This window comes from Triturus cristatus, chromosome 7 (assembly GCF_964204655.1).
Source record: "Triturus cristatus chromosome 7, aTriCri1.1, whole genome shotgun sequence".
Taxonomy (NCBI): Eukaryota; Metazoa; Chordata; class Amphibia; order Caudata; family Salamandridae; genus Triturus; species Triturus cristatus.
In genome coordinates, this window is record NC_140590.1 from 1,664,173,387 (window position 1) to 1,664,197,134 (window position 23,748).

The following is a 23,748-nucleotide window of genomic DNA, read 5'->3' on the forward strand; positions in this document are numbered from 1 at the left end:
CGTGCCTGAAGCGCAGAGCCATGCCAGAGACCGACTACTGGTGCAATAGAACTAGGGCCCTGAAAGGGATGACCTGAACCCTAGAGAACAGTTCACAGAACGGGGAGGATGGGCAGGCGGTAAGGAATCTATCACTAACTAATGTCTCTTAAATATATATCGTTACACAAGTAAGTAACTTGTGCATCTGAAAGAGACACGTTAGTGATGGATTACTTACCTTAGAATACATACCCAAGCAATACCAACCCCGGTGGTGGATCTGCAAAGTGAGATTACACCAGAAAGTCACAGAGAACTGAACGGCCAAGGCAATAGTGCTTAGTGAAAGTATGCAACGAGGCCCAAGTGGCCACCTGACAGATGTCTTGAAGGGGGACATCGCGTCCCAATGCTGTAGTAGCTGCTGACTCCCTGGTAGATTGGGCGTGCAGCCCAACCGGAGGTTCCTTTTTGGCCTGAGTGTAACAGGCTTTAATGCACAAGACAACCCATCGGGAGATAGTGCTCTTGTGCACAGCCCGGCCTTTCTTGGCTCCCACGTAGCCAACGAAGAGCTGGTCATCCACCCGGAACTGTTGTGTGCGGTTGAGATAGAACGAGAGCGCACGTTTTGGGTCCAGACAGTGGAGCCTCTCCTCTTCTCTTGAAGGGTGCGGAGGTGGAAAGAAAGTGGGCAGAGTTACAGTTTGCCCAAGATGAAAGGCAGAGACTACTTTAGGTAGAAAGGAAGGACACGGTCGAAGCACAACCTTGTCCAGATGAATTGCCAGGAAAGGAGGTTTGCAGGAAAGAGCCTGGAGCTCACTCACCCGCCGAGCAGAGGTGATGGCCACCAGGAAGACAGTTTTCAAAGTCAATAACCGCAAAGGACAGTTATGAAGAGGCTCAAATGGAGCACACATCAGGTATGTGAGAACCAGGTTCAAGTCCCATTGAGGCATCACAAAAGGAACAGGAGGGAAAAGGTGAGTAATGCCTTTGAGAAATCGATTGACAACCAGGGACTTGTAAAGAGAGGGCTGATCAGGCAACCTGAGAAAGGTTGAAAGAGCAGAAAGGTAGCCCTTGATAGTGCCCAAAGCAGAGTCCTGCTGGACCAAAGAAAGGAGGAACAATAAGACTTCAGAAAGAGAGGCCACAAGAGGATCAACAGATTTTGCTGTGTACCATGTCACACATTTTTTCCACCGACAGGCGTATACCGTTTTAGTGGAGGGAAGCCTGGCTGCCAGAATCACATTACAGACTTCGGGAGGCAAGTCAAATGGAATCAGCTGTCGTCGCTCAATGTCCACGCAAGGAGGTGGAGGCTGGACAAGTTTGGGTGGAGGACCGTCCCCTGTTGCTGTGACAGGAGATCCTCCCGAAGAGGCAGTCGGATCGGGGATCCACGCTCATACTGAGTAGCTCGGGATACCAAACTCTTCGAGCCCAGTTCGGTGCCACATGAATGACTTGGGCCCGGTCGTGCCTGTTCTTCTTCAGCACTCTGGGCAGAAGTGGTATAGGCAGAAAGGCGTACAACAGCCTGCAACTCCACTCGCGATGAAAAGCGTCGCCTAGCAAGTGCTGCCTTGAAAACTGGTGGCGAATAGATCTAACCAAGGTTCTCCCCACTGCTGAAAGAGACCTTGTACCACCTCCGAGTGAAGACGCCATTCGTGATCCAACATGCACCTGCGGCTGAGTTCGTCCGCCCTGGCGTTCAGGGTACCAGCCAGGTGTTGAACCACCAAGGAAATGCCGTGACGTTCCAGCCACGTCCAGAGACGTAGAGCCTCCTGACATAGGGTCCACGACCCCATCCCGCCCTGTTTGTTGCAGTACCACATGGAGGTGGTGTTGTCTGTGAACACCTGCACTACTCTACCCTTGACAGAGGGAAGGAATGCTTTGAGTGCAAGTAGGATCGCCCTGAGCTCCAAAAGATTGATATGGAGCTTGGACTCCACTGGAGACCAGAGGCCTCTGATCTCCGCCTCTCCCAAGTGGCTGCCCCATCCCAGGAGGGACGCGTCAGTCACTACTGTGTGCTCTGGTTGGGGAAGGGATCTGCAGCTGACCCAACGCTGGTTCGTGAGCCACCACTGCAAGTCCTGTGCAGTGCCCTCCGAGATCTGGACGTAGTCGGACAGGTTTCCCCGATGCTGCGTCCACTGGAACTTCAGGTCCCTCTGCAGAGCCCGCATATGCCCCCTGGCATCATCGATTAGCAGGATGCAAGAGGCCATGAGGCCCAGCAGCCTCAGTGTCTTCCTGACCGAAACCCAGGACCAGGGCCGAAAGATCGGAATCATAGCCCGAATGTCCCGGACTCGCTGTTCGAGAGGATAAACCCGAAACTGCGCCGTATCCAGAACCGCTCCGATGAAGAGGAGCTTCTGAGAGGGAATCAGGTGCGACTTCGGCACGTTGATGGAAAACCCCAGCAAATGCAGGAAGTCGGCCGTAGTCTGGAGGTGGGAGACGACTGCCTGGGGCGAGCCCGCCTTCAGCCTCCAGTCGTCGAGATAGGGGAAGACTGAAACCCCTGATCTGCGCACATGAGCTGCGACCACGCCCATCACTTTGATGAACACCCGAGGGGCGCTGGTAAGGCCGAGAGGGAGCACAGTGAATTGAAAGTGCTCGTGGCCCACCGTGAAATGTAGGTAATGCCGGTGGGCTGGCAGGATGGGGATAGAAAAATAAGTATCCTGCAAGTCCAACGCTATCAGCCAGTCTTGCGGGTCTAGGGCAGACAAGACCTGAGCAAGCGTAAGCATCTTGAACTTCTCCTTCTGGAGGAAGCGATTGACGTTCTGGAGGTCTAAGATAGGGCGCAGACCTTTGACCTTCTTCGGAACCAAGAAGTAGTGGGAGTAACAACCACGACCTACTTCCGGCATCGGAACGCACTCGATGGCCCCCTTGGCCAAGAGGGCCGCAACTTCCTGCTGGAGAAGTGCCAAGTGTTCCCCCGACGGTGGTACTGAGGTGGCATGGCTGGAGGGGTAGATTCGAAGGGGAGGGAGTCGCCCCTTCGGACTATTTGCAGAACCCACCTGTCCGAGGTTATGGAGCGCCAGTGGGGAAGGTGATGGCGAATCATGCCACCCAGGCGTCAGGTAGGCCTGAAACACCGGACTAGGAAGGTTTAGAAGTGTCGGCGGCAGGGGAGGTGGTGGACTGACCCGTCCGCTGTCCTCGGGAACCACCACGGCGGGTTCCACATCCGCGGCTGCGCTGAGACTGGCTGCGCAGGCTTGCGGGTCTGAAAGGAACGTGCCTGGGCGCCCCGACCCTGACCTCGAAAGGACCGAAAAGCAGATCCCGAGGGAGTGCGCATGGTGGCGAGACCCAAAGACTGGGCCGTTGCCCGAAAGTCTTTAAAGCGTTCCAAGGTGCTATCCACCTTATCACCAAAGAAAGGCATGTCCAACAGGGTGTTCTAGACATCCCCAGAGAAGCCAGTAGTTCGGAGCCATGCATAACAACGGAGCGCCACTGTTGTGGAAAGTGCCCTACCGAGAGAATCGGCAGTGTCAAGCCCACAACGAATAGTACATTTTGCAGCATCTCTCCCTTCAGTAATGACTTGGGAGAGAACCTCCCGTGCTTCCACAGGGCATTGAGGCAGCACCTGTGCCACAGTGTCCCACACAGAATGGGAATAGCGGCCTAGCAGGCACGCAGTATTCACCACCCGCAACCCTGAGCTGGCAGATGTGAAAATCTTTTTCCCAAATTGCTCCACTTTCCTAGATTCCTGGTCCGGAGCAGCAGAAGGAAACGCACTGAGCGAGGCAGAAGCCTGGACAACCAGACTCTCACGTGTCGGGTGTTATGTGAGAAAGCTGGGATCGCCCGGCGCCGGGTGATGGCTGCGCACCACACCCTTGTCTACCGGAACTCCTGTGTTAGGTTTGATCCAGGTGCCCAACAGGATATCAGCAAGCGCTTCATTTTGTTTTTTTAAAATCTTTTTTTATTTTATTAAACGTTCGACATTACAGGTACAAAATTACTGAATCAATTTAAGGGTTACAGTGAACTCAAAGTAATTACAGTACAGTCATTCAATTACGTTGGAAGTTACAAGGATGGGGAGTCATCCTCCTCGGCCATTGGGGGGGGGGGGGGGGGGGGGGGGGGGGGAGGGAGCGGGGGGTACATATCTCGCCCCGGTATAAGTTCCAAGGGGACCAGGTTTTCAACCATTTCCGCGGACAACCACGGGCCGATGTATACGGTCTTTTCCCGTAGCATGCACCAGTCCAAATCCCTCTCCCACGCTGTGACCGTGGGTGGATGAGAGGCATCCCAAAGTTGGGCAATATTTCTCTTGGCTATCATACATCCGAGCGTTACCCAGTTTTTAGTATAGGTGGTGTGGTCAGTGGGCTCCCAGATATTTAGGAGGCACCTGGGCGCCTCCGGCATGATCTTCACCCCTAGCACTTCACTCATAATCTTGTGGATATTGCGCCAGTAGTCCTGTATCTGTTCACAGTGCCATAGTATGTGTATGAATGTGCCTACTTGCGTGCATTCCCTCCTACATGTGCCATCTGTCAGGCTACCCATGCGGACCATCTGCGGGCCCGTTACATAGATTCTGTGGAGGATCTTCAGTTGTACTAACCGGAGTCGGGCTGAGATAGCTACTGTTTTAGGAGAGGAGATCGCTTCTTGCCAGGTTCTATCCCATCCGCAGACCACTTGTCTCAGTTTTATTAATGGATCCTCGACATTATTAATAAGTTTACGATACGTCAGAGATGGCTCTGTCAGGGAGATGGCCGTCTAGCAACCTATCCTCTAGCGGGGAGGTATCTGGAGGGGTCGTACCTTCTGGGATTGATGCTAGCAGTGAATGTCTGATTTGAAGATATCGATAGTGTTCAGTATCTGCTGGGGCATATTGCGTTCGGAGAGTGTCGAACGTTTTAACACTCCCTCCACTCCAGATGTCTTTAACCTGAGAGATTCCTATTAAGTCCCATTTGTCGAATCCTTTTGTGTTTCCCATATAACCCAACCGTTGCGAGTCCCACAGTGGTGTGGCCAGCGTAATCTTATTTTGCCAGCCTGGTGATTTATTAGCAGAGTGCCAAATGCGGATCGTCTGGTCAGTGGGGCCGGTAAGTGGATACTTAGTGGGCTCTGAATACAGTGCCCTCGAGAAGGGCCCGGTGGGCAGAAGCCAGAGATCCATTAGGTACCCTGGGTTATCGAAGCGACCATATGTGCAATGATTAATGGCAATAGGATGGGCGGCCCAGTAGTATCTTTTTATGTCCGGCAAGCCTATTCCTTCATCATACCAGCCAAGTGTCAGCTATTTTTAGTGCGATACGGGGTCTACCTCCCCAGAGGAGGGCCCTGAGGAGTCCTTCTACCTCTTTAAAGTAGGAGTTTGGGACTAGGTCGGCCGAATTCTGTAGTGCGTATAAGAACCGGGGCAGTGACATCATTTTGAATAATGCCGCCTTGCCCAAGAGCGATAGTGGGAGTGACTTCCAGTGTGTAATGTCACTCCTGAGCCGTTGCAGTGGGGGGAGCAAATTATGTGAATATCGGGCATGTGGATCAAGAGAAATAAATATACCCAAGTATCTGAAGCCCTCGGAGACTATGGGAATTGGGCAGTTACTGGGTAGAGGGGGATAGCCCCCCAAAGGACGTATAGGAGCGATTTCTGCCAGTTGATGCGAAACCCAGAATATCTCCCAAACACGTCTAGGATATCAAAAGCTGCTATTAGGGATCTCCTTGGGGACGTGAGATAGAGGAGAATATCGTCCGCATACAAGGATATGCGGTCCTCCCACTCAGCCGACCAACGGATGCCAGAGATCATAACGACTTTGCGGATCCATTGCGCGAGTGGTTCAAGGGCCAGGGCGAAGAGAAGGGGGGAGAGGGGGCACCTTGACGGGGCACCCTTGACGGGTACCTCTGCTCTGTGTAAATGGCTCCAACTTCTTGTTATTTACCACTATCTGCGCCATAGGCGCGCTGTATAGCAGTCGCACCCAGCAGCAAAAGTTTGGCCCAAATCCTAGCTTGGCAAGGACCGCGAAGAGATGGGGCCATTCTAGGGTATCAAAGGCCAGGGTGGCGTCCAAGGAAACCACAATGACATCCTCGCAAATAGTCGGCACTCTTCCCAGGACTCCATGTAGGCGTCGCAGGTTGAGGGCAGTGTTTCGTTTGGGCATAAATCCCGACTGGTCTGGATGCACAAGGTCACTTATTACTTTTGTCAGCCTAGTGGCTAATACCTTAGCGAGAATTTTGGGTTCCGCATTTAATAGTGAAATAGGTCGGTAGGAGGCGCACTCGGCTTTGGGCTTTCCTGCCTTATGTATAGTGACTATGGTGGCTATTCTCTGGTCGGATGGCAGCATGCCCTGCTCGAGGCTATCGTCGTACATTGCTTTAAGGTAGGGGGCCAGTTTATCCGGCCGGAGTTTGTAAAGCTCAATTGGAATGCCATTCGGGCCCGTTGCTTTCCCGGAGTGCAGCATCCGTATGGACGTGACTATTTCGTCAGCCGTGAGTGCACTATCGAGGAATGTCCGATCTGAATCTGACAGTGTCGGGAGAGAGACGTCCTTTATAAGATCAATGAAGTCTGTCTCAGGGTAGGGTGCCACTGTACTGTATATTTGTTGGAAGTGCGTTGCGAATTGGTTGGCTATCTTCTGCGGGTCCGTTACCAAGGATCCCTCGGGTCCCTTAAGCTCCGGCACCAGCCTACTTGCTTGTTCCTTTTTGTCCAACCAGGCAAGCAGATTACCTGCCTTATCGCCCCAGTCATATATACGTCCCAGCTTATCTCGTGCTATCTCTTTAGCCCGGTCGGTGACCAAGGCTCTGTACTCATCTTGGCGCAGACGGAGAGAGTGAAGTGTTTCAGGTGCGGGGTCTGAGGTAGCTTCCTGCTCTAGACGGTATATTTCCTGTTCTATGGCAGAGATTTCTTTCATCTTATCCTTCCTAGAACCTGCCACCAGCGAAAGAGCCTGACCTCTGATAACAGTTTTAAAGGCTTCCCATAGTATTTGGGGGGATTCGACTGTGTGGTCGTTCTCTAGGAAATAATCGTCAATGCCTTTAATGAGGCCTTTACGAATTTTAGGATTTTTAAAATACCAGGGATTCACCGGGGCTATCCGTCCCACCCGAGTTTGGTCAGTCACTACGTGAGCCCAGAGTGGGGAGTGATCAGAGATGCCTCTGGCCAGGTGTCGAACCTCTCGAAGGTCCGTGATTTGTGATGCTGGGACTAGTATGTAGTCTAGACGGGAGAGGCTATTGTGTGCTCCAGAATGAAATGTATGCTGAATCTTATCTGGGTGGTATGTCCGCCAGCCATCCATTAGTCCCATTGCTTCTAGGAAGCAGGGGAAGGCTTGCGCCATGTGGTGAGTCATGCGTGGGGGGTGTCGGTCTAGAGCACTTGACACTTTTGAGTTAAAGTCTCCCCCTAGCAGTAGTTGTCCATCAGGGAGTTTGAGGAGTTCCGTACTGAGGTCCGTAAATGTTGTAGCCTGCATCCACGGCGGGACATGTATGGAAAGAAAAGTAAGTGGCTGTCCCTCCCAGGAGCCAGAGACTCCAACGTATCTGCCCCGGTCATCTATGAGGGAGGAGCTGAGTGAGAACGGAAATTATTTTTTTTGCACGATACAAACTCCCCTTGAGCTAGTTGTAAAGCCTGCATGGGCCACCATCGTGTATCCCCCTCTATGCATCGCTTTGCAAGTGTTGCCGATGAGGTGCGTTTCTTGCAGCAACACAATGTCAGGTGACATCCTCCTAATATATTGCAATACTACACTTCGTTTGATCTTATCCCCCAGTCCGTCCGTTGACATGCCAACTCAAAATTTGTATTTCTTGCTTGCACTGCATCCCCATTGGTGGCAACTCCAGTCCCTACTATTGGGTTCACACCTGTATATAGTACCGTCGAGATAAAACCTAATCACAACTAAACTAACACAATACAATCCCACCCAACACCCCCCACCCTGCTCCCCTGCACTCTGGGCCCGGAACTGCCCATGTTACTTAAATGCAGAGTGCCTGTCGCCCAACTATTCTACTATACGAAAAACAATCCGGGGGTGGGCCACAGGGATCTGTTGCCCTCTCCGCCTACCATAGCACTTTTGTGTCCGCATGCAGCACCCAATGTTCAAGTCTACAATCAGGAGAGTCTCAGACATTCGGCCTGTGGTGTCGACATCTCAGAACGACAAACTCCGGCGGCCCGGAGCCGATCTCAGCAGTAGTCGTGTAGTCGCAACAATCTAGGCTCCCTGTAGTCTCCCGGCAGCCTCCCGAGTCTTCCGCGATCCCCGGGGTTCGGACGTCGGAAGTCTCGCCGTCACCACGACGTCCTCGGCGGCGGGCCTCCGTACTGCACTCCCCGGCTTCAGTGGATGCAGGCTGCCATTCTCCGATGTCGATAACTCCGGGACGCGAGCTCCGATGCCGCTCCGGATAGCACCACCGAGGACCGCCTGCCCTCCAGTTTCGGGTGCCGCTAACGTGCCACGGATAATTTGTACGGATCTATGAGGTAGGTCGGGGAGGGTCCCGGAGCCGCTCTAGCTCGCGGCCATCTTGATCCGCTGCGAAACCACGCCCCAGTAAGCGCTTCATTGAAGGGCAGTAAAGGAAGGAGATTGGTCCTGATAGGCAGAGAAGGGAGCTCGAGGTTAAGAGCCTCAGCTGCCCTACGCAACACCACCGATAAAGTCCCAACCTCCTCCGTGGCCACGGAAGAAGGTGACAGGGTACCAGGATGAGGAGAGAAATCCAGATCCACTGAACCCTCCACATCGCCTTCCCATTCAGGCTCATCCGCGCATTGGGCCGCAAGAGGATCCTCAGACCCCTCCCAGTACTCCCCTTCGCCAACCGGTTGCTGAAGAGGACGGTAAGGACGAGGTGCCCTGGGAAATGGGATAAACTCCCCTCCAAGAAATGGAATGGGAGGGTAAGATACCAGTCCCGGTTCGGCACCGTACGGCGTCAGCAGCGGCACAGTGGCCGGCGCCGAAGCCGGATCCAGGGCTGGAGCCGGTGCCAGCGCCGAGGCCGAAGCCTGCGGCGCCGCAGGGTATGGTGCCGGCGTAGCCGAGGCCAGAGGCGGTGGCACGGAGTCAAACCCTTCCGACGGATCTGCGGGGCCCGAAGGTGCTCCGGAGGGACCCGGTGGGGCAAACAAATGACGCAAGGCCGACATGAAGGCCTGCATCTCGTCCGAAGTTGCGTGCAGGCCCGGAAAGGGTGGGTAGACCGCAGGCATCAACTGAGACTCCAACGGAGCCGTGGGGGAGTCACCGCCTGCCCCCTACACCACGACCGGTGAGTGGTGGAGGAAGAGCGACGTCGCTTCTTTGACTTTTTATGGCGCCTAGACTTACCTGTTCCTGATTCCAACGAGCGATGCGGATGGCTCCGCGACCGGTCCCTCGACCTCCCACGGGAGCCCGACCTCGATCGGCGCGGAACCGATTGTCGGACCTCCAGCAACTTTCGGGAACGCTTCCGCAAAGCTTTCAGCGACAATCGGGGCACGCCTCGGGGTCATGGGCGTGCCCCAAGCAGAAGAGACACGTCGTGAGGGTCCGATACCGACATGTTTCGACAGCAGGCCCTACAGGACTTAAACCCGGGCATCCCTATTGCACCAGGAGTCAAGTGCACGAAAAAACAAGTTGTTAGAATCCAAGTTAAAACTTTTAACTAGGGGTATCGCTCTCTCTCGGATCTGCGCTGCTGCGCGGAAAAAGAAAAAACTGACGTCAGCGCGCGTGGGCACGTCCAAGTAGCTCTGACGACGTCATCTCGCCGGATACGATGGCAGAGCCGTACGACGCCTACTGACGTGCAGGGGTACTGCTGACAAAAACTTTCCGGATCCAGTCAGACACCTGGGGATATTCTAAGGTAAGGAATCTATCACTAATGTGTCTCTTTCAGATTGATAAGACATCACTTGTGACAATAGTCTGAAGCTTGGTGTCTGTAATAGATTGAAATGACGTTCATTGTGCCATCTAGTGGCTGGATCAAGAGTTCTAAGTTGTTTTTTTGAAAAAGGCAAAAACTGTTTACATTGAACACGTGTGTACGATGACTCACCTACAAGGATGAACGGAAACCCATAGAGAATCATTAGAACTGTTTTCTATACAGACTCACACAGTTGTATTCCTGTCTGAAACACAAGCAGGCTTACAACTTCATGGGGAGTTCGGGCTGGTGAAAAGCAGTACGATTACCAACAGAGGCCTCTCCTTTGTTAATGCTGCCACTGATGGTGCTTTCCATTCCCCAAAGATAAAAAGATTGAGATTGGTGGTGCTTAGCATAATTGTTTATCATGCCTAGAAACAACCAATGCTGTAGTGCTTTGTCACAATGTTTATGGATCATGTTGTTGCTGTTCTACTTAGCCTGCAACATTACAAAAGTTATTGCAGCCATTCTACTTCTGGTGAGGTAGGCTCTTGGACTATCTTGTACACATTAAACTACTTTCTTGCAGCACCGTTGTACTCAGCCTTCAAAACACTGTGCCTATGTGGTCTCCTCAGCTGTCCAAAGGGTAAAATAGCTTTGGCCAGACTCTGAACCTTTTAATCTGGTCTTTACAATACATTAATACTCTGCTGACATTAAAGATATGTAAAATATATCCTACCGATCTTGAAGACCAAAAGCTCTTGAAGACCAAAAGCAATTTAAATGTCTGCTTATGAGGCATTATGCGCACTATCCATACGTTTACTTGTTTTAAATTTACTTAACTCTCTTTGGAAAAGTAAGGCTAACAGGAAGCTATCCTTCTGGGACAATTCTTTAAGCTCACCTCGTGTGTAGCTTAATTGGGAATGTCAAATGTAATTCCCCAATTTGGTGCTGAAAGCTTTATTGGTGCCAATACTCTTTAGAGACGTCAAGAAAGCTAATATTTCTGACATTCCAAAAATGTTTTCTACATCGTAATTTTCTGTGTGCTGTAAACCTGGCCAAATGCACCCTGGTTGATGGCTACACCAAACCTTAGGTTGAAATATATGGTAGATAAGAAAATGCTTCTTTATGGTGGCTATGCACTCCTGCTGCAATACCTGCTGATATACCTTACCATAGGGACTATACGGCATGATCTTGGTGCTGGACTCCTAGCAACTTGAAAAATGTCTATACATTCTAATGAAAGTATCAAGTGACCAAACTATGATTTAAGGATGTAAGCTGAGAAAAGCGAAGAAATTGGATCCTCAACTCTTGATTACACCCTCTCGTCATCAGTAGGTGGGAGCAGAATTTATAGCTTCTGGAATGAAGATGCCAACATTTAAGTGTGATGCAAACAACTAGGTCTACCGCACTAACATTGGGCAATACATAGAATGATCATGGGTGACTTCTTTAGATTACACACTACCTTTGATGATATGAGTAATGGAGTGCGGAAGGTGTGCAGAGCTTCCCTTGTCACACTTTCTAAGGTTATCTCAAGGCAAAATTCTGGAATTCTACCTCTAAAACATACCCTAAAGTTACAGTATGTCGAGAAAAATGTTTGTACAACTCTGCTGTTCAGTTCATGTACTTTTTCTGGACCTACCAGTGTTTTTCTTTCAGTGAGAATGACAATCATACAAACCTACTGGAGGTGTTCCACATACATGCCAATTCCTTTTCTAGCTAAAAATCTTATTTTAAATTTCTCTCCTTTAAAACTGCCTCCACACTAAGGTAAGTTAATTGGAAATTTAAATCCACCTAATTTTTTTCTCCTTCATGGACGTTCTCAAATGCTAGTATGCATACCTTGGGGATAACGTGTCATGTTTTTGACTTTGACAACAACGTCAAGAGACACCAAAAGTGGACCTACTTGCTGAGTGAGGGCAACTATCCCCCCCACCCATCAATCCAGGTTATGCAGTGACCAGCAGTTGTGGCAGTAAGACTATTGTCCAGATTAATTGTCCTTTTTACTTCTGCCCATGAGGAGACTGTCTACCAGCTCTTCAAAAGGTCCATTGGTCTGTTTCGGTGCTGCACAAAACGGTGGGATCCTCTTTACCAATCTGGTGATCTTCATCTCTGCTATACCAACCTGTGGTCCTAGTGGGACGTGTGTTGGTCTTTCCTTCCATCTGGGGGACGAGTTGGTCTTTCCTTCCTCTGTGAAAATCCCCCATTCTTTCTCATTTGCCCGTTATTGCCTGCCAAGAGGACCAGATGTATGCCTTAATTTAAGGCCAGTCCTCAGATCCGGCTACTACTTTCGACCTGTCAGAACTGGCCTGGCTGGGGATTCTTGTTCAGAAGTCCGTAAATCTGACTAGCGACCAGGATAGCATGTTCCTCAAAGTTTTGAAGAGTCCACAAACTTTGAAAACGTGCATACCTCCTAGTCGGCTCTTGCATCCAGTCTTCAGTACCACAGGGCATAGGTATTGAACCTCAGAACCAGCATTTGGTTTATTTTATAGCATTAATTGGTCACCACAGAGGCCTGTGCACCACTGCAGGGTGTTAGAAGACAGTGGATCACAAACTGAATGTGCACGTTTGCCATTCTCTGACCAGCCATGGATTAAGCCTGCAGAATCAACTCCTGTAGTGACCTCTGGAGAGACAGAGCCTGCCTGCCTGCACAAAGAGCTGGTCTATGCCTGCTAGCAGGCGTAGACGTGTTCTCCTGAAAGGCCTGCACAAGGCACAGCTCAGTATTAGACTGTGTAGGACCACAGTCGTTGTAGAGTGCCTAGGTTCTAAGAGACCGGATAGTTATGTCTTTAGCAGGATTCGAAGGTCTACAAAAAGAAGTCATTTTGATCAAAGAGCTGCAACATTGCCTGTGGTGGAGAGGATGAGCATGTACCACTCCGACCTGACCAGTGCCTCAGAAAGCCTTTATCTCTACTGCCAGCCCCAAGAAGGTTGAAAACCAAAACTAGTAAGCTTTCATACCTCTAGCATTGGGGCCGGTTATGCTGACTGGTGGATCTTACCAAAACCAATTACCATCTTTCTGGGACTGGGCCAATGACTTTCCTAGGTGGCCTGGTGTTGTGGGCATGGCCGGACTGGCCGTAGCAGGCATTAACCCGAGAGGCTGAGGGGGGGGCCGGTTATGTTAAGCAGCAGTGCTTCATACTTGATCCCCCCCACCCCTGAAGGGTGGGTGTCGGTCCGAGAAAATTGCCAGGGCTGCTTTGGGTTGCCAGTCCGACCCTGGGAGTCCCTCCTACCAGAAAAATATGAAGGTGACTGATAATTTCTGCTATACTGGTTAATGATTGCTAGTTCATTATTTACTCTTGTAAACCAGGAGCAGCAGTAAGGTCCATTAACTCACAGTTACACAAAAACACAAGTGACAAAATAAATCCATGTTAGAGCTGTTGTAAGGCTCTTCCTCGAAAGGACCGAAATATAGGGCAGGGCATACCCCTTTAAATTATTTGCAAGACCTAAATGTTCGATGTAATGGATCTCCAGCCAAGTAGGAAATTCTGTATCCTGCCCCCAATCGCTGAACATGTGCTTGTGAGGCCAAGTTTAAATGGCTTGCCAGCTGCTGCAGCAGAGGAAAATCTCCTTCAGAAAAGCGGTCCCTGATAGTGTGAATGGCCTCGCCCACCACCACGACCTCTATCCCCCAAAAACATTGGACCTGCAGCTTGTGCGCAGGTTAGGAGAGCTGCCACTCTGTGGTCTAGTCTCCCGGAATAACCCCTAAACTGCATGTATGGCTGACTGAAAATTTTGGAGGAAGACCTGAGTCTCGATATTTGGCTTGTCAGTCTTTAAATTGTTTGAGAGCCAAATCAGCCTTCATCCCAAAAAACTGGAGTCCTCATAGTGCTTGCCCTAAGGAACACCTGGACAACCCCTGAAAGAATGATTGATCACATCCAGGTATGCCTTCTAAGCACTGCAACAGTGCCTTCAGCTGTGTATAAAAGCAGCATGCATGACTACATCACCTCATACTGTGCACCACATATTGTTTGAGACACTGAGGTGCAGAGGACTACTGGGGTGTTTGACAAGCACTTGCTGGCAATGTCCCTTAAAGCATGGTGTACCTGCCCAGAGGACACACTGCATTCAAGCATCTCAAGGCTATACTAGATAAAAAGAACACGTCCTCTCCCGAAGCATAGATCAATACGTTTCGGCTCTCTATCTGGAGGGCAGAAAGGAATTCGGAGTGACATCACTTCTGGATGCTTGTTCCACTAGATTTTCAGGCGTAGGATACCTTGTCAAAAATTTGGGCTCACCGGGGGATAGCCCATGTCGTCAGAGCACAACTTGGACCAAGTGGCCATAAGTGTATCTCAGTTAACAAGTTTGCCTTGGTTTCAACTGTAGGATCCTGTAAATGAAGTACTTCTGCTGCCCTTTGCACAACTACAGCGAAAAAGACATTTTACTCTCTATTGTTGGCCCAGGTGGCAAGTCGAAGTCCATCTCTGAGGTGGTATCCAGCCACAAGCATTTTGTAAATTCAATTACAGCCCATCATCGGTATAGTGAGGCAGGAGCATTTAGGCCGTCTCCTCCTCCTCCTCCTCCTCATCATCATCAATGTCATGTGGGACATTATGCATACCGACAGCAGGGCAAGAGCAAAATAAGACCTCTAGACTGGAGTCAAGGTTCAGGCAGAGGATTAGAGTCCGGTTGCAAAGTGCACCTTGGTGATTTCTTTTCACAACATAGGCTTGAGCTAGCCAATGACTGTTCAAGGTCAGGGACAGGCTTTAGAATCAGTTCCGGGGCTGGCGCCAGCAGAGTCAGCAAAAGAATCGAAGGGACTGGAGTGGACTCTGGGATGGAAGTGGAAGTATTAACTGGCATCAGAATGGCCCTGGAAATGGGTACCATGGGGTCAGTCAGTGGAGAGAGGGCCCGCCAGCCAAAGTTCAACTGGCAATCCTAGCGGTTTTGTGGTGCCCGAAGACAGACTAGAGGGAGCTGGAAGTGTCTGAAAGAGCTGCAGAATGGCTTCCTGAAAGGCCATGATGTGCTACTGGGAACGATGATGGACCTGGGAGTTCGGGGCACGCCGACACCAACTGTGGGACTGGATCAGAGTCAGAAGACTCTTGTAGGGTATGATCCTTTGTTTGACATCCTTGAGCCTTCGTGCCCGATTTGGAGTGCTGGGGATGGGGACAGGTCCCGTGTGGGCCACTTGCGAGTCTTCTACTTCAACTTACCGGAAGGCTATGGAGCGGGAGTGAGATCTGTTTTAACTGCAACCTCTTCTAATGTTTAGCGACAGGTTTCACCGCCCAAGATCCCCTTGGAGTGTATTTATCTCATACCTTCTGGTCCTGACCAGAGTTCACTCCCCTAAAGCATGGCATGCAGGTCCTTGACCAATATTTGCTTCATGCAGTCATGGCATGGCTTGAATCCTTTCATTATCAGGGGAGACAATGTCCCTTGCTCAATATCTGACAACTCAGAAGTCATCAGAAAATCAAAGTCAGGAGCAGAATTCTAGATTTGTGTCAAAGCATTCAGGGGAAAAAAAGTAACAATGTGTGGAGGTGGCACTTGTAAGCAGCTCTGCACCGTCACTTCCTGGAAGGTACGGAGTCATCGCGGAGCCACATGGCAGAATTGCTGAGAAAATTATTTGGATAAGTTAATGCACCTAGGAAAATTATTAAGGTAAGCCATCTGGGATTAGAAGGATCACATTTTGCTCTAAAAGGACAGTTTAGTGCCCTACCTGTTTGGCTACTGTCTGAATAGCTATGTAACAACTAAAGCCTAGTGGTGCAAGCTGACCTCGCACTTCAGTAGCAAAAAGCACGAGTATATTTGGCATTTCAAAATTAAGAGTTTTTGGTCCTTTGGTTCTTTGTCTTACAACAGCAAGAACCTTAACTGATCTTGTTGTTTCTTCAAGTACATGGCAACGCTCTAAAGTTCAAGTCACACGTGCAAACCATAATTGGTCACAATGAAGTATGCCAAACATATAAACCAAAGTTGGTCATTAAGATGTTTGCTTATAGGAAGGCCAAGACACTCTCTTGCTCTGGGACTACCAGGACCCTAGTAAAAGGGCAGGAACAGTCATTAACGTTACAGAAGGAAGTTTTGATTAAGCTGGAAGGCTGTCTGTCATGAAAGCAGGATTCTAAATTGGGTTGTACTACAAATAAGGATTTTAATCTAATTAACTCACTTTATCCGAACCTGCCACTGTACATGGAGTACACTTGCCATTCGAGAGGTGCAGTAGAGTGGTCACTCCTACATAAATTCTTTTTTTTGAAAGGGATGATCATGGGACTATTTCAGCAGTACCAGGGACTTCAGAAGCATGGCAAAATATTTTCCAGTAGGGTGCATAAAGTATTATTCTTCACTGGCGCCTTCCCATTCTGGGTCTGAAGTTCTAGGACATATCATGTTTGGTTTCCAAAGCAAATTTTCTAAGGTGGCAGAATTGCTTTACCAGTATTCTTAAGATTGCAGAGATCCCAATTTGAATTAATATGAGAAAAAAAATAATAATTATATATATATATATATATATATATATATATATATATATATATATATATATATATATATATATATATATATATACACACATACACCTACACATACATATACATCTCACCAGATTTGTGGACTTCACAAAACAAACAAGGAACACAGCGGGTCTGCAGAGATCAATGTATTCTCCTTATGGCATGCGAATGCCAGTAACTCTGGTGCTCGCATTGCGAGTTTTCAATGTGCCTGCTACCTCACTCCCATTGGAGTAAACCTTGTGGGTTTTATAATGCGCTACATGTCCCAGAATTCACCTCAATGGGACCGCTGTCAATTGTTCTTTACCACCAGAGTCTGCAATAAGAAAAATTAAAAATGTCCCTGCAGGCACCTACATCCTCCGTAATTCCCGATAGCATATAGAAATGAAGGTACAGTTTCAGTAAACGGCGTCTCTCCATGAAGTCATGGCCTGACATCGTCAGCAAGTTCCATCCTCACTCGGATTTGCGGCTGTTCGGGGTCTTCCAATACCTCATAATTAACAAAAACTCCCTGTGCCACTGTTGCCTCTGAACTCTGAAGGACGGGTTCCCCAGTGTGCCTGTGGCTGCACGCAAATATCACAATATATATATATTTCAGGTCAGACCTATTCCCGGAACTCAGAGCAACCAAGAAAAAGTTTTTTATATATGTATTGGGAGTGCCCAGAGAAAACAGGCAAGCCATGGGAGGCTACACTTACAATAAGATTTGGTTTGTGATACTTCATCCTGGTGGCTACTGCTGAAAAATGTAGGAGACCACTGGAATTCAAACCCCTGCATAGACTGCAGTGGCACTGCAGCAGGAAAGCAGGAGGAGCAAGTTCCTTGAAGGCAACATGATGGTACTTCTGGTCAGAGAACACTCACTTAATAGAGCTGTGAAAAAATGCTCCTAGATATTGAGGCACTTGGGAGTAGCAGAAAAGTAATCATCCTCGAATGGCTGTTAAGGTGGAGTACCCAGAAGGAACTACCAAAAAACGAAATAAACACTCCCGGGGTGCCCGCACAAAGTGTCAAAATGACTAGGATTGTTGCTTTGATTGTACTAAATATGAAGGAAAGTTCCAATGCTATAAGACAAAAATATATTTACGATGATCGCGCTCAGGAAGAGCAATCGGAATGCTTGTTCTTTGATCTCCTAGGTTTGTGGCAGCCAATCTGTGCGGGATTTGTATAGGACCTACGGACAATCTTCGCTAACCATTCAAGGAGGGAACCATGCTCAACATTTTCGCCTGTGCCCAATGGCACAGGCAACTTGTAAAACCCAGGAGAACAAGACTCAGTCCCTAGATACAAATGCTAAAAAGTTTCAAGGACCCTAGTACGGTGACTTACTGATAAACTACAATTTCGAGCAGGGTGACGCAGGAATTGGGAGTTTGGAGGATGCGTGAGCTACTGCTGGCAACAATGCGCCACTTATTGATTACGTGTAGTCTAGGAGGAAAAAGTTTGCCCAGTGTCGGAAACAAACTGGGTGTTCTGCCTTCTTTACATATTAAAGCGGCTTCTTTACTGTTAGAAACAAGGAAATAATAAGAGTTCATAAGAATGGAGAAAACCTACAAGTGAAAAATGCAGCCTTTCGACTGACACCTCTGGATTCTGACCGTTGTGGTACAGTGTTTCATATCAACTGTTTCTTACGCTTTAGTGATATCTGGTTTCAAGGCAAGAAATCTGCCAGCCTTTGTTGAGGAAAAGTCACAATACCTTTTATCCTACATCTGCTGGAGAACATGTAGAAAGGATGTAAAGTAGCTGTGCTCTAAAAGAGCATGTGTCGACATACAGTACTTGTGTGTTTCACTGCCACAAATTGCGGGCTGCACAAAAAGCAAACTTTTAAACTAGACTAAGATATCAAAAAATAAATTGCAAATAATCGAAGGGTGGAAGACTTTCACAAAGTAAAGGAAAGGGGAAAAACTCATAACAATAGAAAAGATGCCTTACACACAGGCGAAATGCAGGGAACAATATACGTTATCTTCTACAAATGTAAGGACTGAAGATACCAACTGTTTTGGATTCTTGTCACAGAGTGGGTGAATGCCAGGACACACGAAGTGCAAAGGGAGAATCAAAATCTATATAAATCAAAGAAAAGCACACTCTAGATCCACTTGCGATGACCGAGACCAGAATTGCATTTTAAGCCAGTATCTTTCCCATCAGACTTGAATAAATAGAAAGAAGCCATGGACTGGGGCATTTCAGCCGAGTGGCAGGTCTATGTCGGTAGAAGTTTCATAAATAAATGGTCCAAGACATGGCAGCATTGACAATCCTACAAGGGGTTGAACTTGATGGTGTAATATTCACCAGACTACGTCAGGGAGTACGTCTGAGACAAGAAATACTATGTTCAGAGTCATATAAATGCTCAACTAGATGTTTTAAGTTAGGATGTATAAATGTGTATCTAACTGTGCAATCAGGTTAGTCTACAGTACAGAAAATGGGACTGAGCAGTGAAAATGAAAAATGGAAGAAAATGTTGTTCAGAAAAGAAATTGTCAGATACAAAACATGCTCATCATTAGTAACACCCAGGCCCCCACCTTACCTGTGATTCACAATCTCCACAGTGCCATACTGCTCGATCCACAGCTTGCCAATGATGACGTTATGGACACAACAGGTAGGGTTTGTCCATGTGAACGCTTCATTATACCTGTGATGAGAAACAAAGCGGAGCAGCCTGTGAAATGCAGCGAGCATGAGCACTATGAACCTCTGTAATGTTGAGGGTCCGGTCGCATGCAGTTCCAGCAAGTACTCAATCTCTTTCTCTAACACTAATAAAGTACTTCCCTCGGATAACAATATATCTGGTGATTACTCTACCTGCAGATTCCTCATCTCATGAATCTTCCCGGGAGCCAGAAAGGATTCAGAAAAGTTGGAATAGTTCTTTAGTGGGTGGAGCCACAGCTTCAACTCAACCTTGGACCCTCGCCATGTGTGAGGTCATGGCACCACCCCTGTGCTTGGACATCATTTACCACCCTTTTTTAGAGGCGAAGACGAAATTGATGAAAGTGACAGAACTGCAGTGGAGAAAGCATTAACTTGAAACCTTATCAGAACTACCACAACACTCCTCACGACAGGGAGGTGGGCAGGTCGGTAAGGAATATGCATGTAGATAGAATATTAATCAAAAACAATTACTAAAAGTAAGTAACTTATTCTTCTGATGGGCGCTTCAATCAGCAGATTCCTCACCCCATAAACCAATACCACAGCAATCCACCCAAAAGGAGGGTCTTATTAGAAACCTCAGACAGCCATGCCATAGGTACCCGTGATCCATGCCTGCAAGCACAGTGTGAAGGTAACACCTGATGAGGAAGCAATTCAGACTTTTGCAAGTCCAGCACTTGTGTCTGCTAGAAACACTAACGGATTGCAGGAAAGACTCAGTCTTGCTTCAGCAAAGTTGGCCTAGCATCTCCATAACACCCAAAATACAGAAAGCTATACAAGGCTGACCTCATCAGAATGTTTTTTCATGATTCAATATATGTTTTCATTTTTTTTAAACACAAACAATGATATAGGTCAAGTCATCTATTCCTTAATGGGACCAGCATATCAAAAAGGGTCAGCTAACCAACACAACATCAAATTCACAAATGCCATACTAAAAACTTGCAATAGCAGGCTATGCAACCCCCTGTACCCCTATTTTATTATCTCCCAGCAATCGGATACGGAAACCAAAAAGACGTGGAAGTAGTAACAGCAGCTATCTACAAAGCAGCAGACATACGTCAAGCAGTAAGAGGAAGGTGGAACGCCAACCAAACAGATAGCCCTGAAAAAATAGACACAAATATAACAATCATTAGACAACTGTGTGCAGCTCGAACCCCAAACCAATCAGAAACTAGGACTAAACGAGGCCCCACCAAGGCTTATAACAGCAAAGATGCACACAGCAACTGAAGAGGTGAATGAGACACCACAGCAATCAAGTGGGATAAAGATGGCATGGCATATACCACAACATGACAAAGATTTACCTGGGGGGGAAATGACTTCACCAAGGTGCCCCAAAAAGGTACACGAGTGCAAAATTTCTATTATCCAAAACCCAAGACCTACTGTCTGGGATAAAAAGAAAACAAGCCTTCATGTTTAATATTTCCACAAGAAAAGTACAACCAACTCCCTGCAGCATTAACTCTTTCATTGCCAATTTAGAGTCGGCAGTTTGGTTGAGGGAAAGTTTGCCTGTTAAGGTGCGTATGCATCCATGCATGCAAGATGTTCAAAACTGTGCATTTGGTTCATCAATGCAAAATCAATATCAGGGTTCGAGCTTTTCTGCGAAGTTTAACTCTGTGTAGCTATTTAGAATGCTGGCACAATGTTCCTTGATTATATGTAAACCTAGGCACTGGACTTCAAATATAAGCTGGATTTGCACTGGACTTCAAATATAAGCTGGATTTTTTACAGTAAAATTTTGTGAAATCAAGTGAATGCTCAGGAGTAAATTTGCCAAAGAATTTCTCAAGATGCTTCCTCTGAAACTAAAAGCGAGCAATGGTACAGTTTGTATAATGGTATATAGCCTGTACCCTGCTGTAAGACAGAGATCTGATTTAACAAATGCGCTGTCAGATTCAGAGCCCTTCTGTGATCAAAAAGTTGCCCTTAAAAGAGTCCAATCAAAAACGGAGACTTTAAAAATTCAAATAATCGATAGAAATAGCAGCAGAACATTTATGCTTACTATTGTGGAATCCTATGGACATATTACCATTCCTCTAAGCCGCCACCAAATAAAATAGGTTTGATGCATGCCAAAAATAATAATAGAGAATCAGTGTAAGAGCTTTGAGGGCAAAGATTTCTTAAACGAAGAAAAACAATTCAGGGGCCCGTTCTTAAAAATGAAAGTCAAATAAGTGCAAATTAAGTTCTATAACTTTGAATCAGTGCAGATTTACGAATTCCTGGGATTCACAAGACACTACTAAAAAAAGAAAAAATACAAACCGGGTTTTTTTCTCCTTTTTTCACCATGGAGAACCATTTTTACATCCATCCGCACTCCCTAGATTTGTAGGGGGTGGTTTAGCACCCTGGAAAATGTTTTGCGTCTGCAATTGTCGGTAGTAAATTTACAGCTTTCCAGAGTGGGGATGAGCTGGAGAAGAGTTGTTGAATGTCCATAAACATGCAATTTGGTGGCTGTACACCTATTCACAGGACATGCCCCTTCGCCCCTTCTTACTGTCCGCCAAGAGTAAATATTCTCACAAGAACATCTTCACGCTAGTAAATCCTTTTCTAAGTACAAAACCAACTTTTGGGCAAGACCTTCCAGATTTCATCTAGTTGTAAAATGTAACCCAGTCATTGAATTATTGGTTGATACATGTCAGTTATGGCAAACAAGGGATGTAAGGCACAGTGGCAAGAAGGGATTTGCCCAAAAATCCCACAATTTGCTCAAGTGGCGAAGGTCATACTGTCGGTGGTCTTGATGGTTATCTTTTGGCAAACTTATGCTCTGGACCGCAAACATCTGGAATTATGTACATAACATTTTGTGAAATAAAGTGAATGCTTCAAATAATCCGAGCAATTCACAATATGCTTCCTTAGGAAATAAAGTAAGAAACAGAGTAACGGTACTGTAAGTACAATAGTATGTCCTGAATTCTGCTGCAATCAGAACTCCGGCATAACAAAAGTGCTGCCATATTCAGAGCCCTACATTGATCAAGAAGTTTTTCTAAGAAGAGGCCATTCATAAACAGAGCCTATACAAATCCAAAGGTTTGACAAATAAGAACCTTGGTATATTCAGTGTCAGGTAGAATCAGAAAAGAGGTAGAATCAGAGCTGTGTTAGATGCCACACTATGACATAACTTAAGGTTAGGCATCATCAAAGAGGACATTTTCCAAGCTCTAATAGGAGTATCCTGCAATCATTTGTCACCTCACTGCATGGAATCAAACAGGACAAGTTGATATTTATACAAGGCAAGTAAATTAACTTCTGAAGCATTCCGTCCCGTGGGCAATTGATAATTTATAAAATTCTACATGCCTGAAGGCGCAGCATATTTCCGTTATAAACACACAGTATAAACAAATGGTTGGAACCAAGACGACGACCAATCACTAAAGAGCATAGCAAACTGCCCAATACGTCGCTGTCCCTTCTTGCTTACACAAAACCACCAGGCATCCTTATGAAAGATCTAATCTTCCCCAAAAGAGGTAATTCGTATTATGGGGAGGACAAAAGTGTACAACTACATTCCAAACCTTGCATCCCCCTGTTCGCATCACTGCCACAAAATGACCCGTTTTATCGTTTGCCTCCCAACGGATAAGCAGAAAAAAGGCAGAAACCATGCAGCATTGATCAAAGTACCACTCAAATGAGAAAATGTCTCCCAAAGATTGAGAAATGGAATAGAAGGGTTGCACAATCGACAATACTGACAAAAAGGCAATACCAGCACCATCGGCAGCACACTGACACATTCAACCGCCCTCCTACAGAGGGGACTGGCATTTATTTTCTCATTGCGTGTATGCAGTGACATCAATAAGCATTAAAAGCGCAAAGCTCACAACAGATGAAGTTTTTAAAAATCCAGGACATACAAAATAGCCAACAGCAGTAGCGAGAGGAGAGTCAACAGAGCCAGAGTGCCACTTTTCAGTGTAGACCACTTTGAGTGTACTAGAGAAGGAGTTTGTATATTTACTGATACTACAATATGGAATTCATACCACAACGCGTGTGTCATAATAGTCTACTGAAATCGGCACTTCTGGTATGGTACTCAAGTCAGGACAGGCCCAAGTTCACCGCCAGCACCATGAGCACGCAGATCATGCCTCAATTTACAAGTGAACATAAGTTTCAGAAGCCCTCAAACGGTCTAAAAGAGTTGACAGTGTTCAGCTGTAAGGAGAGGAAGGGGAAAATGGGTGGTGTTGATAAGTCGCTTACATTCAACAGAAAAAGCTTGAAGTCTAATGAGGTCATGCTCTATACTATTGAAATTTATAAAGGGCGCAGCTACCCCAAGGGGGTTTCCTGGTGCTGAATATACAGCCACTGGTGGAAAAACCAGCCCAAAAAT

General features: G+C 47.3%; 1 protein-coding gene across 8 annotated transcripts in view; it reads right to left on the bottom strand.

Annotated features, from left to right (window-relative positions):
- OSBPL2 (oxysterol binding protein like 2) overlaps positions 1–23,748 on the bottom strand; it is a 391,960-nt gene that overhangs the window by 110,254 nt on the left and 257,958 nt on the right. For all 8 annotated transcript variants that reach the window (XM_085619766.1, XM_085619768.1, XM_085619763.1 and 5 more), the window contains one exon: positions 19,192–19,299. In XM_085619766.1, the coding sequence (XP_085475892.1) occupies positions 19,192–19,299 (108 nt within the window). The remainder of the gene's footprint in view (positions 1–19,191; positions 19,300–23,748) is intronic.